This window comes from Triplophysa rosa, linkage group LG15 (genome assembly GCF_024868665.1).
Source record: "Triplophysa rosa linkage group LG15, Trosa_1v2, whole genome shotgun sequence".
Lineage (NCBI taxonomy): Eukaryota > Metazoa > Chordata > Actinopteri > Cypriniformes > Nemacheilidae > Triplophysa > Triplophysa rosa.
In genome coordinates this window covers 8,140,274-8,158,569 of record NC_079904.1, presented here as the reverse complement: position 1 = coordinate 8,158,569, position 18,296 = coordinate 8,140,274, and the positions used below count along the sequence as shown (strand labels likewise).

Here is an 18,296-nt window from a genome sequence, read left to right as displayed (position 1 = left end):
CAATAAAATACATAATTTAAAAAAATGAACTAATCTGTTTTTGCAAATGAACTTTTTAATTACACTTATATTTGTACATACATTATACATACATTTCTTATACAATAAATCAAATGGAAATTGGAAAACGTAACATTTGAGAGTTAACTTGAACTACGTGTTGCTACTTATTCTTGAAGCCATGTACAGTTTGGGAGGGGGGAGATCGTTGGAAATCTTCACATTTCATTGGCATCAACTAGACTGATCAAATAACATCTAAGTGTTCACTGCGAATAACATCTGACAATGACTTACTCTGATGAAAGTGACAACCTCACGCTCTCTTGCCATTTCTGAAGTTTCTCTAAGATAGTCAAAGGTTTAATAGTGTCTGACTATACCTCTAAGCCAGTAACATGCTTCCACTCAGACTGAGAAAGCATTCAGACAGATGACATCAGGGTCAGCTGAGGAGAATCTGTTAATCACAGTGAACAGTAGGGGTCACCAAACAGTCGTAAGATGCTATCAGTACTGTATGCAATTTAAATACACTTTATATGAAAATACGAATGTTACATTTTTATACAGTACAGGTGATCCAGTGTATATTTGTAATATATTTGTTTTCACTGTATTGCGTACTTTTACATTAAGTCATTTAGCAGACGCTGACATAACATAAGTTATCATGTGATATAATCTATATAAACAGATTAACAGTGGTGTTCTGTAAAACTCTGCATCTCTTTCACTGAACATCCTTCAGTATATGTTAAAATAAAGAAACATCTGCCCACAAGATTAAAATAACATTTGTCCCTATTACTATGGACACGCTGTGATAAATGTAAATAAGTGAGGCCTTTCAAATGTATAGAAAATTGTCACTGCACAACACTACAATCAGTACTCTTGGGGCTCTTTTGATGTCCCGTGAGGCCTAATATGAGTCATTAATGGCTCTTTCATAGTTCAGTGTGGGTGTGTGGCACTCATGGATAACTAGAATCAAATCCTGTGCTTTACACGAGCCTCATACCTCATACTGCGTTGAATGTGCCGCGATGCAAAAAGAATTTTTTTTTTGTGTATGTGTGTAAGTTCTGACCATGGCTTAGTGATTTAGCTCCCTCATATGATTTCTGGGGTTATGAAGGTGGCTTTAGTTGGATGTGAAGTGACAGACCCCAGACTGAAGAGTCAGGAAACACATGCACACACGCCTTCCTGTCCCAACACACAGAGACGCAAACACCCAACCTTTTTCTGTTTTTCTACGCTTTAGGGACAAGAAGATAGCTGGGCAGAGAAAACAAGGACAGAGAGAGATTTAACCTTAATTATCCTTATGAGCCGAGGCATCTTCAGAGCGGATGTGAGTAATGCTCTAACTGCCCACTGAAATGGAATATATCCTGGAGCAAGCCTTCCAAAAATCACAGAGAGTGTACTTGAAAAAAAAAAGAATGTCTGGCAGGACAGACCTCCTGCAACCAACTGAGGTCATTCACTCCGTATGGATAGCTGCAATGTAACTGCATTAAACATTCTGACACAATCCAGTATAGTTTGATGATGTAAATAAAATAATAAAAATATCAGTCTAATTGTTTATACATAATTTAATGACAGTAAATCTGGCAAGTTAAGAAATAGGACTCACGTTTTATTGAGCATTAATGCTGTAAACTCATACTGACAGATTTTCTATTACGACAGAACATCAAATAGCAGACTGCAATCTGCTAGAACATTGATAACACTTTAAGCTTGAACTTTTAACTGTAAAGATGCAATCTGTAACTTTTTTGGTTGAAAATGAAAAGTTATTATTGAACAAGTACATAAACAATCAGTGTCTCCCTCCCTTACCCCGATTTACAACGATAATCTTATAAAAAAATGTGAAATTTGAATTTTCAGGTTGTATTTTGCAGGAAATGTCAGTTCTTTATGTCAAATCATGTTTTAAACAAATAACTGGAGGAAGTAATCAATTATTATATATCTGTAAAATCACAGTGGATAACTCAGAGCTAGTAAAATTCTGACAGTAACACATTAAATATTTCTACTGAAAAGATGATAACATTTGAACTGAATTGATAAAAACTGACAAGTTCGGTGTTGTAAAGTTTTGACCAATCGGCTCACTTCCTTTTGCCTCCACTCTTACGTGAACCTGGCTGGATTTGTGGGGGGTTCTTCTCTAGCTCCACCTGTTCGGCTGCCTCCACGGACACCTCTTCTTTCTTCTTATGAGACTGCTCCTCCAAGACATGGGAACGGTACGCATCCCGAGCCTGAAGCATCTTTTGGCGATATTTATCCATAGCGTCCTATAGCACAAACTCAGCAGCATTAAAAACAATCATTGCTCAAATAATTAAAAGTCAGTAAACCCAGTGCAATTACAGTATCAACACATCACAAACCTGAAAACCAATGTAAGTCTCCAGCTGACGTTTCATCATATCCCTTCGTGCAGTTTTTTCCTGTTTGCGTTGTTCTAGAATGTTGTCCCAGATCAGGCGGAAGCTTTGGAACTTCTCAGAACGTTCCCTTCTCTGTTCTTCCTCAAGCACTTCATCTTTTAGACGAGGCTGAGGCAAAGACTTCCTGCACGCGTGAAACATTGAGTTTCAAGTATTTGTCACATACATACTGTAACACACTATGATATATAGTGAAATGCTATGCACCACATTCTGTCCATAGTGTGCAGTAAAACATGATATACACAGAATACAGAATTATTTTTATATGAGAATAAAAATAAATGAAAAAAATAAAACGAAGAAAGCAAAACAAGAACAAAAACAGTATTTATATGTAAAGTATATTATGTATGTGCACAAATACACATGTGGACGTGAATATTAAGATTCATAATAGATACATCATGATAGACAACAGTCTGAACTGGCAAAATGTGCAATATGCATTGCATGTGAGAAAGAATAAAACATTATATTAAATGTTTTTGGATGTCATTTACTGATATGCTTGGGAGACACATGTTTAACAGATGTGTGTGATATACCTGATAAACGGTGTATAATCAATGTCAAATCTGTTCTGTATAAGAGCACTGATCTCTGCGCTCTGTTGGGACTGAGGTGTGCCTACACAAACAGAGACCAACCATTTATATACCCATGCCTTTTAATAAACATACCCCTGTATGAAAATAAAATCATGAGAATTCCCCCCAAAAAACAATTTGTTTCCATTTTGCACCTGAAAGCGTAAAAACACAATCCATAACAAGCCTAATTTACATACAAAGAAGCCATTTGTGGTAAAAATGACTGTAATTTAAACCTTCACAGCACATCACTATTTAGCGCATTTAACACTCATTTACACTGGATTGCAGGTGGTTAGCGAATAAGATAGTTTTTTCATTTTGCATAAAAGCAGTGCATCTGTTTAGTGAACCCTCCTGAGTGTATGTTTGTGTGTAACCTGTCTCAGCTGTGGTCGGTTCCTCCACGTCTTTGAGATAGCGCAGACGGGTCTGATAAGCCTTCGGGACAAATCAAAACCAGGTACAGATAAGAGCGCTTGTGCTCACAGAGCACATGTACCTTTGCAGTGGATCATGTTGTGATACCTTTGCTGCTCGGCCGGGCTCAGCGCTTTCCCAGGCCAGTTTCATCGCTCTGATCTCCTCCAGTGTCTCTGTGTCTTTCTTTACTTCTATATTTCTGGCCTCACTTTGATCGCTCACGACACGCAGGGTCCAGTGGGGCTTAGTCGTGTCCAAACTCTGCACACACACATACACATAGGTATTTACAGTAGCTTTACATTTTTTATTGTTATATTGTGCATGTATATACACTGTTAGGAGGTTTGTGTAGTATCTGAAACCATGTCTGAAAATGTAAAAAGCTTTATATAGAGTGCAGATGATTGCTTTAAATATAAACTGGGTTTTAACACACACACACACACACACACTTGGCCCATGGTGAAGCTTGACATGGATGTTAGTTTTTCTTTGTCCTTCTCTCGTTCCTTGGCCTTGTGTGTTGATTTAGGAGCAGATTTCTGGCCGTCTCTGTTTTGTTGTTCTGTACCAACAGAGGCAGACGTGCCGTCCAAAATATCTCCAAACACTGCCAATGTCAAAGACAGAGACAAAAGTGAAATTAAGTCTTCAATTAAAAGTGGGGCAAATATTTTTCAACAAACCTAAATGCCAGAACACACAGTTCCCCTTTAATATAAGCATTGGAAGTTGCAGACGCTTTTATCCAAAGCGACTTACAGAGAGTTCAGGGCGATATGTCATACAGGAGCAATAATACAATACAGTAGGTGTTAATACCAAGAAACTAGTTTCAACAAAAGCCAGAACAATACCTGTTGAGAGAAAGAGAGAGGGTTCGTTTTTTTTCTCATTTGTCTGTCAAGTATTCACAGAAGAGATGGGTTTTAAGTCGTTTTTTGAATGTTGTGAGAGATGGGAACTTCAGAGATGTGAAGTTAAAGAGATAATAAAAAAAATCCTCATGTCAATCTATACCTGTATGACTTTATTTCTTCTGCAGAACACAAAAGACATTTTGGTAACCAACATTGGTCTCCATGGTATGGACACAAAACCACTCAAAATATCCTCTTTTGTGTTTCAAAATGTTAAAAACAATCATTTTGCAAATGGGTTTAGTGGCTAGAGGTCCCGAAATGACACATTTTCAAGTGTTTCACATCAAGGTTTTTCTTGCTGTTAGAACTGCATGTGTAGATGTATACCCTGCTAGATGGCAGTATTGCTCTATCAAAAAAACTGAATTCATAAAACCCTTAATCTCATTTACCTTCCCCTGTCTTTCTATAATGCCACATCCTTCTATGCAGTTTACTTAGGGCACATACAGGATCCACAAGAACATCATCACAGCACCCTAATCACTGATTTAATCTGAAGTCCAGCCTGCTCTGTGACAGGTCAGCGTGTTACCAGAATGTCACTACATATCAACTTCACTCTATTTTATCTCCACTCACAGTATGACACTGAATCAATATATCAGAAAGCCATTTCAGATATGCCTAAATACGGATTATTGTTATATGCATAGTCAATTATTCTTTAAATAACTGGGATATGTGATCATTATGTATGTATAATGGACTTCAACTATTAAGAGCGTTCATCAGTTTGAGTTGAAATGCACCTTTGTCATATTTTACATATAAATTACAAATAAATCAAATGTCTAGTTGTATTCAGGAAGTGTGCAATACTGTTTTCTTACAATACTGTACAATGGCTCGTCCTACACAACAAAACTATGTTAGTGTGTGGACATACTGAGAAACCCCAGAATCAGTTGTAGGACATTTGCAAATCCCGCACGAGACCATCTACACATATTGTGAGCATTGTGCATGGAGGTCGTTTCAGTTGCAAACCCATAAGGCTTCCATACAGCAGGCTGATGGGCCTTCAGCAGAGTTGAGTTGAGCGCTGTTCTGGGTTCCCATGTGTTTTTATTGATTGGTGTATGCTTACTGTTCTCAGGGTGGCTCCTGCTCCACCGGGAGCCACTCAACTGGGTTAATTCAATTCTCTCCCCTCCAGAAATATTTCCCAGGGCAACAGAGGCCAAGAGCCAACTTCATTTGACTTCCCACTGACCCATTTACAAAGGCCTATCTGGAAATGAAACGAGAGGCGTGACGCACATGCTTGTCAATGTAAATTCCAAGAATAGAGCTCCCACGTGGATATATACGTACATACAGCATGCACGCTGACAGGTTACCACTTATTATAAGCTTAATGTGATAATTCATTCAAAACTTGTATAGAAGATATTTTGAGAAATGTCTCTCTGGTTTTGTGTCCATACAATGGGGGTCCATGGGGGCCAGTGTTGTTTGGTTACCAACATTCCTCAAAATATCTTCTCTTGTGTTCTGCAGAAGAAATTAAAGTCATACAGGTTTGGAATGACATGAGGGTGAGTAAGGCCCAATCCCAATTCTATTTTCTACCCCTTCGCCTACCCCTCGCCCCTTCCCCTTGAAACAAAGTGGCAAGGGAAAGGGTTACAAATTTTCCGCTAAGAAATGGGACACCACTACTATACTGTTATACGTCATCATACGCCGTTGCTAGCTCCTAACGTTACGTCAGTGGACATGCGCCGATGCACCGGGTATATGACATAAAAATATATTTTCTAATATCGTGCAATCAGTGCTGACGTTTTTGCAAACGTTAAAAGAACATCACCGTAAATACAAACACAAGATTGAATGTAACATACATAAAATGAAAAACTGTCATAAAAATCCTTATTAATGGCAAAAATGACTTACATTTATGGGTCTGCTTGCTCGAGTGAGCAGCCATGTTGGAAATTTCTCTTAGCCCTTCGTTTGAAGTGAGGTCCCGAAAAATCTTCGTTTGAAGGGCTATCTGGCCCTTCCCCTTACCCCTACCCCTCCAACCAAAAGACAATTGAGACACCCCTACCCGTTCAACGCGCCAAACGGAGGGGTAGGGGAAAGTGTAGGGGTAAGGGGTAGAATTGGGATCGGGCCTAAATGATGAAAGTATTTTTATTTTTGGGTGAACTATCCCTTTAACCCAACTTTCCATTCCCTGCGCATTTAAATTATAGATGCAACATTCATAGGCCCTTAAAGCTCATTATACACGAGAAGACTTCACATTGCACAATACATGATCACTTTTGATCAACAGCAACAAAATGTGCTAAATGTTAACTTGTTCGTTAGCAAATATGTATGAGAGTGCCACGTCTTATGAAATATACATAACGCATTGAATTAACAAGGAATACAATTATTTTCAGAGGATCGGGATTACAAAAGAATCTTAATGTGATTACTGGACACAGGCCATCGCACTAAGTAGCTCATCCACATCAACCCTACTACCCAATCAAAATACACACAACCAATAGACTCGCTCTCTCCTCCTTCATCTCCCTGTCCTCTATTCATCTCGATCCTTCACATTTCCATTTCTATGAGCTTGCTGCTTATTCATTTTTCTCTGCAAGATCAAGGTTATTCGCAGCTCGTCCACTGAGCTGACCCACAGCAAATGACATTATGTCATCGGTCCAAGGCCAAAGCAAATCACATTTTCCCATTTACCACAAGCAGATGAATTCAGCAGGCTTCCATTATACTCGTGACGGCCAGCTCTCAAATAATGAAAGAAGCGCAGGTGGGATGGGAATTGGTGCACAATGAGGAAACATGAGCATGGATTCAAATAGCACCTATCTGATGCAAGGTTGTTATCATCTGCAATAACTATAATGATGATGTAAGCAGCAGTGATGCATTTCTGGTGATGAAAATGAAAACGGGAGTTTGCAAAAGAGGAAAACTTAACTGAAACTATAGACGGTTTCAATGTGACAACATAAACAAACGTTACTGCGGATGCGTGCGTTCGTGGACTGCCCTTAACTTCCGGTACACATTCACAAACAATGTAGTGCCTGTAGATTATTTCTGATAACAAGTAAGAGAAACCGAGATAAACCGTTACTTGGCTAAACTTGTGTCTCCAATATTTTTTATTTAGACTGCGATACCAAGCTCAACCGCTAGATGTCAATGTACTATACGGTTTCTTTAAATGTAGACCCAACTGTTTATTTAATAAAATGAACATACAACAAAATTCAACAAATCGTTTATATATAACACAATTATTATACAATAAAATAATGGTGAAAATGAATATTAACATAAATTTATAAAATAGAAATAGTTATATTATAAGACCTAGCCAAACACAGACCGGAAGTTAACTGCAGTCCCGGCACGTGTGTCCAAAGTACTGTATAATAATATACGTGAAGTTTCATTTAAAATGATTCACTGTATTTACCCAGTAAGCCAGATTGTTAAAAGATTTAAAAAAGACATTTATATAACCTGTGCTTTTTGTAATATGGATGATGAAACTATTTTGCATCTTTTTCTTGACTGCATTTGTACCAAGTTATTTTGGTTTGACTTTAAGGTATTTTTTAGGGAGATTTCTGGCATTGACATTGTTTTGGATGCTAAAAATATTTTGGTTTTGTATGACAAACCTTTAGATAAAAAAAATCCTTCTTGCTTAATCTATTTATTATTTTAGGCAAGTACATATTCACAAATGTCGATGGTCAGAAAAGACACCAAACCTTACACATTTTAAATGTGAGCTCTGTCAATATTTTGAAACATTGAAGGGTATAGGAACACTAAAGCTAAGAGAACGGTGGACTGTTGTAAAGCCTTGAATTTCAATTTTCTTTAGACCTTTTATTATTATTTATTTATGTTGTATGTATACAATGTTGTTTGTTAATCTGAATACCCCTGTGTATAGTTTTTATTATCTTTTTCTCTTTTATGCTATATGTTGTTGTTGTTATTATTGTTATTTTTTTGTATTTGTCTCATGTATTTGTTGTTGTTAATTAAGCATCAATAAAAAAAAAGATGTGCCGTATAGACGGTTTTATCAGACAAACGTGCCTGGCCTGAAGTTAACTTCCATTCTGCGTTTGGTTATAATATAGCTATGTATTTTATATTTAATTTATATTAATATTAATTTATATGTATATTTTAATGTATATTAATTGAATTAAATTAACAGTTATTGATAGTTATACGAAAGACTTTCGTATTTTCAATCAATGCTGGATGGTTGGATTTAATATCTTAACACAACGCCTGAAAATATGTATTTCAAAACTCATAAACTTGCTACGGGGCCAACTGACATGGTGGTGGAAAAAATATGAGAGGGAAGTTTTTTTTTAAAGCTTTTGCGTGATCTCACAAAACTTTTGCGCTCCCCGAGAAACATTGCGTTCTCTCGCAAAACATTCTTCGAGTTCGGAAAAACACTTCATGTTTAATGTCCCGCTGGCAGAGTTTGAGACTAGCTCCGTATAAACATTGGTCTATAGTCGCAGATTCCCGGACCAATAACTCGTGACCGAAACGTTCTTATAACACAAATGACACCTCATTCTATGTAACGTAAACAATGAGCTACAACTTAATTTTCCACAAACCCAGAATTGTATAGAGAATGTGAAGCTGACGTCACGCCCTATGTTGCATGTTGCGGTGGCACCGGTGGCCTTCTCATATAGAGATCAGTTTATGTTATAAGACTCGTTTTGAGGACGACTAGGTTGTAGATATTTTTCTAAAGAATTATATGTTATTTGTGTTACAACAATGTTTAGTTCACAAGTTATTTGGTCTGGGAATCTACTATGAACCCCTCCATTGTTAATGTACAGAGCGGGACAACAGGACGTGTTTGTCCGAAATGACAATGTTTACGAGAGAATGCAAATATCTTTGCAAAAGAATGTAAAGGTTTTGTGAGGGAACGCAATGCATCTCAGGGGAACGCAATAGTGGTAAAAAATATTTTTCTCTTCCCCCTCATATTTTTTCCACCACCATGTCCCTAAAGGGGCTCCGTAATTTACGGACCCGAGTGGATCCAGAATGAATCATAAAGCCAAAATCATAAAAAGATCTTCAAATCTATGATTAGCTGTACCTCTCATTTCATTGCGCTCCATATCTCTGAGTTTCTGGATGAAGGAGGCAAGCGATTCATCTAAAGGCCAGCTCTCCCGTAACACCACCGCCTGTATACAATACTTATGAAACTGAAGACACAAGAACAAAAAGTCAGAGCTGAGGCTTGGCGTACTGTAGAAACAAATGGAAACAAAAGGAAACCAGCCATCCACATTTAAACACAAAAAAACAGTGGAACACCAGAATATATGTTGTGTTTTGGATGCTGGTCCTTAAAATTTGGACCAACATGAGAACTAATCCTGGCCCATGCACGCACACACATACACAATGAGTGACAGCAGCTGTGTGTTGTGACAGGTACCAATGTGTCCGCAGGGTGCTGGTCACTCCCTTCCTTTCCTCTTGTCACGGTCCCTTCTGCTGTAAGGCCGCCCTGATCCTGTCTTGCCCCCGCCTGGGCCACAGAAGCGCCTGCAACCAGCAAACACACACACACATGAACACCCTATAAATACACTGGCAGGGCTGGCAGAGTGAGGCTGTAGCTAAGTAACCGAGACAGTGACTTTATGAAGTGAATATGTGTTAAGACAAAACGTGGAGTGGGCGGACAAGAAGTGTTAAACTGAAGAAAGAGAAAGGAATGCAAACTATATCTTAGTAAGTTTGTACGACTGGGGATATTATGGCTTGTTTAGAAATGTGTGTGCTTCCATGTGTTTGTGTTTCTGTGACAGAGCATGTGTGATTGTTTAGGTGTGAAAATATGAGCATACAGTATGTGAATGGGCATGTTTCCACATGTTTATACTGTAAGTTTGTATGCAAACATTTACAGTAGCCCCAAAACTATTTGAAGCCACTTTGGCAAAAGCACAAATTTCCTTTCACAGATAACATTCCTAAAAACAAAACAAACATTTGCTTGAATTGTTTTGTTATATAATGCAATAGCATACTGTACATGTTCAAGCGTGGCTTGGATTTCCAAACACTTTTGAGGTCACTGCATCTATACAGAAGTGTGTGTTTGTGTACGCACCGTTGTTGGCTAAGAAGCAGTAGATTGGGATGATGACATGACCTTTGCCCTGGTTGCTTATGACTTCTTTCTCATTGTCTAGGATGCTGAGTTTAATATAGACATCTGACTGTGAGGTCTGAAACTGTACAGTAGCGTTGTGATCACTGGAGACTTTAACCACGTGTCTGACAGGAAAAACACACTAAATCAGTCTTGAACGTCATACAGAATGAATCACTCTGATAACTTTAGGGTGTAGATGCACCTACTCTATATTACTTTACATTTGATGGTAGTGCTAACCTGCAGATGATGTCCTTTTTATTAGGGATGTAGTATCCTTTCAACTCTTTGACAGAGAAATTATTTCTTGGTGTTTCCTTGGACAGCTGTGGTAGGGGTTCTCGGGAGCCAATGAGACGCATGCGCCATTTTCCACCAGTCAGGGCTGTGTTGCCAGCATGTGCCTCAGCTACAAATGTGTAACCGCTCTGCAGCATGTGAAACGAACGACGTACAATAGACTAACGATTAATAAAGAATTCTACAGATTGCATACAAATGCAGTTAAAAACATACATACCTTGTTTGCGGTGTACAGGTGTGGCTCTACTCGGTTAAAGACTCTGGGTATTTCCTCTAAAGTGTCATTATTTATGACATGCAAAGTACATACAGGAAGAGGGGAGTAGATCTTAGGAACAAGCAGCATGTTCTTGTGAACATGAAACACCTCCCTGGAAGAGAGAACATGCAATAAAAATGTCTCAAAGGGACAGTTCACCCCAAAATAAAAATGCTATCATCATTTACTTACATTCGAGTTGTTCCGAATGTGTATAAATGTATTTGTTCTGATGAACACAGAGAAATATATTTAAAAGAATACTTGTACCCAAACAGTTTTTGGCCACCATTAACTGCCATAGTAGGAAAAATTACAATGGTAGTCAAAAATGCCAAAAGAAAAACTGTTTGCTTTCCTCCATTCTTCAACATATCTTGTTTTGTGTTCAACACAGAGAAAAAAATCCTACTATGGTTGTCAATGGTGGCCAAGAACTGTTTGGTTACAAGCATTCTTCCAAATATGTTTATCAGAACAAAGATATGTATATAGATTTGAAACTATTTAAGGGCGAGTAATTGAAACCAAAATTTTCATTTTGGGTTGAACTGTCCCTTTAAATAAATACACAATGAAAATGTGTTAATATTTTTGTTAGTATTTTAGTGCATATCATATAAATATATATTTTGAATCTATCTTGCAGTAAATCAGAACAATAATGTTGATGACTTCAGGATGACCATAAGGTCTTCACTGGGATGGGATATTTAATGATAACTGTTGATATAAATAATAATAAATTAAATAAAAAATTGTTTTTCCCTATGTTTAAAATGAGTATTCCTGACCTGAAGATCAGAATCCAGGAGTTTGTCACCTCTGGTACAGCTACTGAATAATCAGTGAATGTTATTCTGTTGCACTCATCTTCTCTGCAGGGGTACAGATCTGCTATTCCTTCACCATTAGCAACCATGTGCCTATAAGAAACACGCACTTAGTGTTGGATAAAGATTCAAAGAGACAAAAACCGACCTATGACACTCAGACTGTCAGAGTTGGCTAGGTTAGGCTACAAGTGCAGAGAGAATCCACCACCCACCCACTGAGCCCAGACACATGCCACATTCACCCCCCAGGCCAGAGGTCACTCACTACAGACCCACCCCGCAACTAAAACACAGGCCGTAAACAGCAGATGGTACCACCAAAGAGAAACGACGGAGGAAAATAATGATGGAGAAATGATTAGTTAATAGAAACAATTTACCTCAGTAAAGCTACGGCATGTTTCTCCGAATCTGACACCACAGAATCCCACATCTCCTCTAGAGTCTTTGTGACACTCAGATTTTCCTTGGTGCCTATAGGAACGCACGAACAATACAAAGAGTGTGTAATAGGAACTCCAGGTTTAATGAAAAAAATATATTTTGAAGAATGCTGGTAACCGAACAACGGCAGCACCCATTCACTTCTATAGTACAGCAGACAAAACCAATGCAAGTCAATGGGGACCGGCGTTGTTTAGTTTGCAACATTCTTCAAAATATTTTCTTTAGTGTTTCTACGAAAGAAAGAAAGTCATACAAATTTGAAATGACAAGACACTGAGTCAATGATGGCAGAATGTTCATTTTTGGATGAACTATGACTTTAAAGCTCATTGAGCTCATGAAGCTCATTGAATGAATGAAAGTGCAAAAACGACAGAACTATCAAATCTCTTAGAAGAATCTGCATAATGACATCAGGTGAGAGGATGCAATGTCACCTCGTACCTTGCACTTTGCATTGAAAAAAAAAGACGCACTCGCGGGATATTACTGTAATTCAAATATGAAACCAATCCACGTTTTAGCAGCAAATCTTTTAAATCCTATTCGAAAAGAGTCCTGTTCATCTGTGTATGAATGCTGCATCCAGACTGTAATTTTCACACAATAAATGACTTGTTTGAGGTGAAAAGCGCTTGATGAGCAATAGTCTTACGAGTGACTTCGAGTGTTTTGACTTCCCGGATGCAATGAGTTCAAGCTATAGTTTCCTGAAAGTAACACGTTATCTCGCTTAGTCAATATCATCTGCTTCCTTCATTCCTTTAATTCTTCCTCTCATGCTTTCCCTATAACCTTTTAGTATGCTTCTGTTTATCTCTGTGTCCAGTGGCAACTCTAGGAAATGTGTAATAGGATGGCCAGATGGGAACTGGCAGCAACCTTATTAATGCAAACAAACGTATTCCATATTTTTACAGAGTTAATCGCTTGTTTTGTGGTTTACATAAAGACGCCACATACCTCTAATCCCAAATAAATGCTTATTTGTAAGTTTTGTTTTTATTTCAAGTTCAAAGCACACGTCTCACAAACACCGCAGTATCCATTGGCGTGCTACGGGCGGCTCATCCATAAGTAAAAATGGAAAGCTTGCTCATTGCTCTTTGAATTTTGACAAGTGTTTCTCTCTCATCCTCTGTCACTCAGGCTGGATGGAGTGATGCTGGGAGCCAGATGGAGAGAGCGACGGAGAGGTGTGTTATTCTCTCTGCTGTCATACTTACTTGAAGTGACTGGCAGCTTCATTGATAAATATGAGCTCTAGGGCCTTGCAGCAGAGACTCTCTGTCTCTCTCTCTCGCTCACAACACACAGAACAGATGTCAGATATAACTGGCCATACGAGTATGGGTTGGAATAAGTTTCTTGGCCATCAAGAAGCATTGAACTCAGTCCCACACTGAGCCTGTCCTGCTGAATTGCTAAAGCTCGACTTTACCAGGTCTTGCTGCAGTGAGGATTTCGCGGACCAGGTACCCCTTCCATCCTGCTTGCAGAACAGTGGCCGCCTGCATTTCCTGATCCGTGGCCTGCCTGCCGTTCCATCCCTCAGGATTGCCATCTAAAATGCGTGCGCAATCACATTCATACGGTGAATGAGTCATTGATACGAGAATTGTAAGATACAGGAACTCTATTAGTCACACATCTCAAAGACTTCCACCTGATGCCGTGTCCGCAGCTCTTTCATTGCTGCCGTGCAGTGACGGGTCTCCGGTTAGAGTCTGAACCGCGAAGAGTTCCTCGGAGGTCAGTTTCCGCCCCAGCGCAGAGCAGAACATATGATACACAGCCTCATTGAACACCTGGCTCACAAAAACAAAATACAGTCTGCTGTCCTATCTTTAAAATAATGTGTGTGTGTGTGTGTGCGTGCGTGTGTGTGCGTTCATGTTTGTATATCCCGGTGGGGACCTAAACCTGAATACACACCAACACATGGGGACTCGCGTCACCGTGGGGACCAAAATTGAGGTCCCCAGGGGCAAAACAGCTAATAAATTGTACAGAACAATATTTTTTACAAATCTAAAAATGCAAAAAGTGTTCTATGATCTTTAGGTTTAGGGATAGGGTTAGGGGATAGAATATACAGTTTGTACAGTATAAAAACATTACGCCTATGGACTGTCCCCACGGGGATAGTCAACCAAAGCCTGTGCGTGTGTGTGCGTGTGTGTGTGTGTGTGCGTGTGTGTGTGTAACTCACTCTTTGTTGCTGTATGCCTAGACCATGGGTCTTCTCAAGCTCTTTGGCAGCTGATGGCAGTTCTTCTGGATCTGAGAAACAGCTGACAACTCGACCCAAAGCTCTCAGAATCAGTGCTGCCTGCTCGCAGAACCTCAGACTCTCCTGGACACAGGCAGAAGAGAGACATGCTAGCGAAGAACTGTATGACACAGATAACTTATTAGGGGAGTAATTCATGTTTCATTCACTGTATGTGTGCTTTTGTGCGTGTGTGTGTCACCTTGTCAAGGTGTGGCATAACAGTCTCCTCATCACCAAACACGAAAGGAGACATGCTGCAGAGATGTACATGGATGGCCAATGGAGCCCTTGTTTGAATATGAAGAACATGACGTCTGAAAAGCAATGAAGAGAGATATTGAGAGAGATCACTGTTTGTGTTATTTTTAATTGGTCTGAAGTATAAGATCACAAAATGGGTTATAGTAAGATAGGCTACTCTAAAATAAACTTTGATCTAATAAACCACCTGATCCGTGTATCTCTTTTTATGAGCTTGGTACTGTTTTATCCAGGGTCATGTCCTCAGACTCACAGCCAGTAATAATGGGAGTTATGACTTATTCATCTTGCTCATGATCATCACATGACTACTGTAAGTGAGGAAAGTAAATCTAATCTATTGAGAGTAAGCTAACAAAGCAGCTATAAAGAGCTAAATGCCTCTGAAGTGAACTATTTGCTTTACATAATTCACCCATAAAAATCTAATAAAAGCTCACAGGATTTGAGGTCCAGAGGGAGAGAGAGAGAAAGAGAGAGAAAGAGAGAGAGGCGTACAGAATAGGAAGGCAAAGAAAGGCCAAATGTTGAGGCATAACAGCCAAGATTAGGTGTTAACGCATGTAATGAAATACGCATGGTCTTATTGCATTTTTTCAATTTGACATTTTGTTCATTCTATTCATGTCATTTCAAAAGTCTTAATGAAACCTTTAGATCTGACCTCAGCTACTGGCAGTCATAGCACAGGGTTCACACGCGCACACACACACACGCATATTGGTGGTTTACAGGGACATTCCATAGACGTAATGCATTTTATAGTGCACAAACTGTATATTCTATCCCCTAACCCTAACCCTAATAGTGTGTTCAGACCAAACGCGACTTCCGCGAATGAATCGCGCTATTCGCGCGTAGTTGGACGCTTGAACATTTTGAGTTTACTCGCTTCATTCGCGCGTGAAATTCGCATCATTCGCGCGTGAAATTCACAACAGACGCAAGCTCGGAAAAATAAAATGGCAGCCGAAACGCCCGTTGGAGCATAGTTTTGTATAAATGTAAGTTTCATTTTCACTTTCAACAACTTCTGATTGCATTTCTAGCGAGAAATTAGTACTATATACACGCGTCAAATGCCCGAAACGCTCAATTCGCGCGAATCGCGTCATTCGCGCCGCCTCATTCGCGCGAATCGCGCCGCAAGTAGGTCTATCGCGTCTTTGCATTGACGTAATATGTAAATCACTCGCGCTTAACGCTTCATTCGCGTTTGGTCTGAACACACTATAAGAATCATTAAAAAGTTTCTGCACTTTTACATTTTCAATAAAACATTTTTTTGTATGTTTATTTTACGTTTTGAATTACAAGGACATCGGCATGTCCTCATAATGTAGGGGGCGTGGCCAAACACATGAATACACACCGAATTGTAAGGACTGTACGTCCATATAATGTAGGTCAAACCAGTGCACACACACACACACACACACACACATCTAGTCCCTAGTGGAGAATGTTCCTTAAAAATTCTTTAAAAAATAATCAATTATTTTATATTTTATGAAAAACTCTAATCCAGACAGCATGTTCACAAGTCATGCTCTTTGAAAGGTGAATTTTAATTATCATGGAAGCTCAACAAGTGAAATGTCGGTGAAACAATGTCATACAGATGCTAATGTGAACACCAGTGGAGGTCACGGGTCCTTTAAATAGATATGCACATACATTCTGCTCTGAATCCCATCCATGTACACAGCCGTGTAAAAAAAAAATTCAGTTTTTCTGAATTGACTATTTATAGGTATGTGTTTAAGTAATATGATAAGTATAATTCTGTGAATTAGTGACAACATGTCTCCCACATTCCATTGTTTTTATTTGCAGAAAATTGACTGGCAGATTTGTAGTCTGTTTTCTATGTATTTTAGCATCAATTCACAAATGAATATATGACAGAATATGACAACTGTCATGCATCTTGCCATTCTCTGTCTTTCACATTGCTTTTGGGTGACTTTACGTCTATGAATTTTATGTTGCTAAAGGTTTGTTTCTGTTGAAATTCAACAGACACTGGACTGGTATTGCCACATACATGTACTGTGGAAATGCTTGCTGACTAAAGGCAAAACTAGAGTGCTCTCTTTATTTGTTCTGCAGCTGAACATTACCAAACCCGAATAGTTACACCTTTATTTGTCATTATTTAGTTATTCTCTATTAAAATGAGCAAGGACATAAACCTACAGTAATCCTGTGTGTATGAATATACTTATATACAGTATAATAATAAAAGTAACCATGATTAAACATTTTAACTGACTGACTGTTCAAGTTAGATACTAAGTGGTAACAAAATATTCTCTTATTTTTCTTTTCATCCTGTATTAACTTGTTGAACTGCAAATGAATTGAAAGATGTCTACATACACTCCTCTGAAATTTGCCATTTCCCTCATAGTGACCTCTGAATATAGTCTCTTAGCTTTTAGGTCACTACGTAGCTAGAAATAGCAGACTAGGTCATACAGTATCACTCTCTCTTTACATAAACCCAATTTTCTTATCTCTCTTCTCCATTATGGTCTCCTAACAGAACTACATTACATGAATCTCGGTAGTAATATTGAGAGCTTTTAGTAAGATGTGCACTGCTTTAACAGTTCACTTCACAGTGTCAACTGTCATAGCACTGATATCAAAGTTGATCAATTACATAGTCCTCAGTCAGGGTTAAAGACAAATCAGCAGGGTCTTGAAGATGCGGTTATGTTTGCTTAGATAGAACAGCACACATTAAATGAATTGGTACCCAGAGAAATAAACTATTCAATAATATTATGTAAAGCAATGGTGACAGGCAAATTTGTAGTATTTCAGGTATGAAGGAAAATTTATGATATGCTAAAATCACCATTCTATCTAAACATTTGCAGTAATAGTTAAGGGTAAGTGAGAAATAGGAGCGTTAGTTGTTACCCGGGAGGCAGAGTCATTAATTTAGCTTTACTAGCAGTGGTTTGGATCTGCACCACAGGAAGTTCAGAGACGATGCTCTTCCATGAGAAAGGCTTAGCTGTCAGAAAAGCAGGCCTGGGAGGAGACATCCTCTCTAAACACAATGAAAACAACAAACACGTTTTAATCAGGAGCCCGGTTTTTGCAACTGACAGACAAACAGTGTGTATAAGTGAGACCATGTGTTCTTACTCTGTTCCACACTTTCTCCCCACTGTGTTAATGCTGAGAAACAGATGACAATTTCTGTGGGTAACAGGTTGTCCACAAACAGGAAGTGAGTACATTTTCCATCTGTAGACT

At 38.7% G+C, this 18,296-nt stretch overlaps 1 protein-coding gene across 1 annotated transcript in view; it reads right to left on the bottom strand.

Annotated features, from left to right (window-relative positions):
• Window positions 1–671: 671 nt before the first annotated feature.
• adgb (androglobin) overlaps window positions 672–18,296 on the bottom strand; it is a 35,974-nt gene continuing 18,349 nt past the window's right edge. The window contains exons 17-35 of the mRNA XM_057353926.1: window positions 18,186–18,294; window positions 17,955–18,087; window positions 14,962–15,076; window positions 14,700–14,843; window positions 14,154–14,295; window positions 13,929–14,051; window positions 12,421–12,514; window positions 11,999–12,130; window positions 11,163–11,316; window positions 10,883–11,070; window positions 10,598–10,764; window positions 9,917–10,026; window positions 9,569–9,680; window positions 3,952–4,109; window positions 3,602–3,757; window positions 3,454–3,514; window positions 3,029–3,110; window positions 2,421–2,604; window positions 672–2,324 (exon numbers count right to left, since the gene is read on the bottom strand). Coding sequence (XP_057209909.1) covers window positions 2,136–2,324; window positions 2,421–2,604; window positions 3,029–3,110; window positions 3,454–3,514; window positions 3,602–3,757; window positions 3,952–4,109; window positions 9,569–9,680; window positions 9,917–10,026; window positions 10,598–10,764; window positions 10,883–11,070; window positions 11,163–11,316; window positions 11,999–12,130; window positions 12,421–12,514; window positions 13,929–14,051; window positions 14,154–14,295; window positions 14,700–14,843; window positions 14,962–15,076; window positions 17,955–18,087; window positions 18,186–18,294 — 2,553 coding nt within the window. The 3' untranslated portion in view covers window positions 672–2,135. The remainder of the gene's footprint in view (window positions 2,325–2,420; window positions 2,605–3,028; window positions 3,111–3,453; window positions 3,515–3,601; window positions 3,758–3,951; window positions 4,110–9,568; window positions 9,681–9,916; window positions 10,027–10,597; window positions 10,765–10,882; window positions 11,071–11,162; window positions 11,317–11,998; window positions 12,131–12,420; window positions 12,515–13,928; window positions 14,052–14,153; window positions 14,296–14,699; window positions 14,844–14,961; window positions 15,077–17,954; window positions 18,088–18,185; window positions 18,295–18,296) is intronic.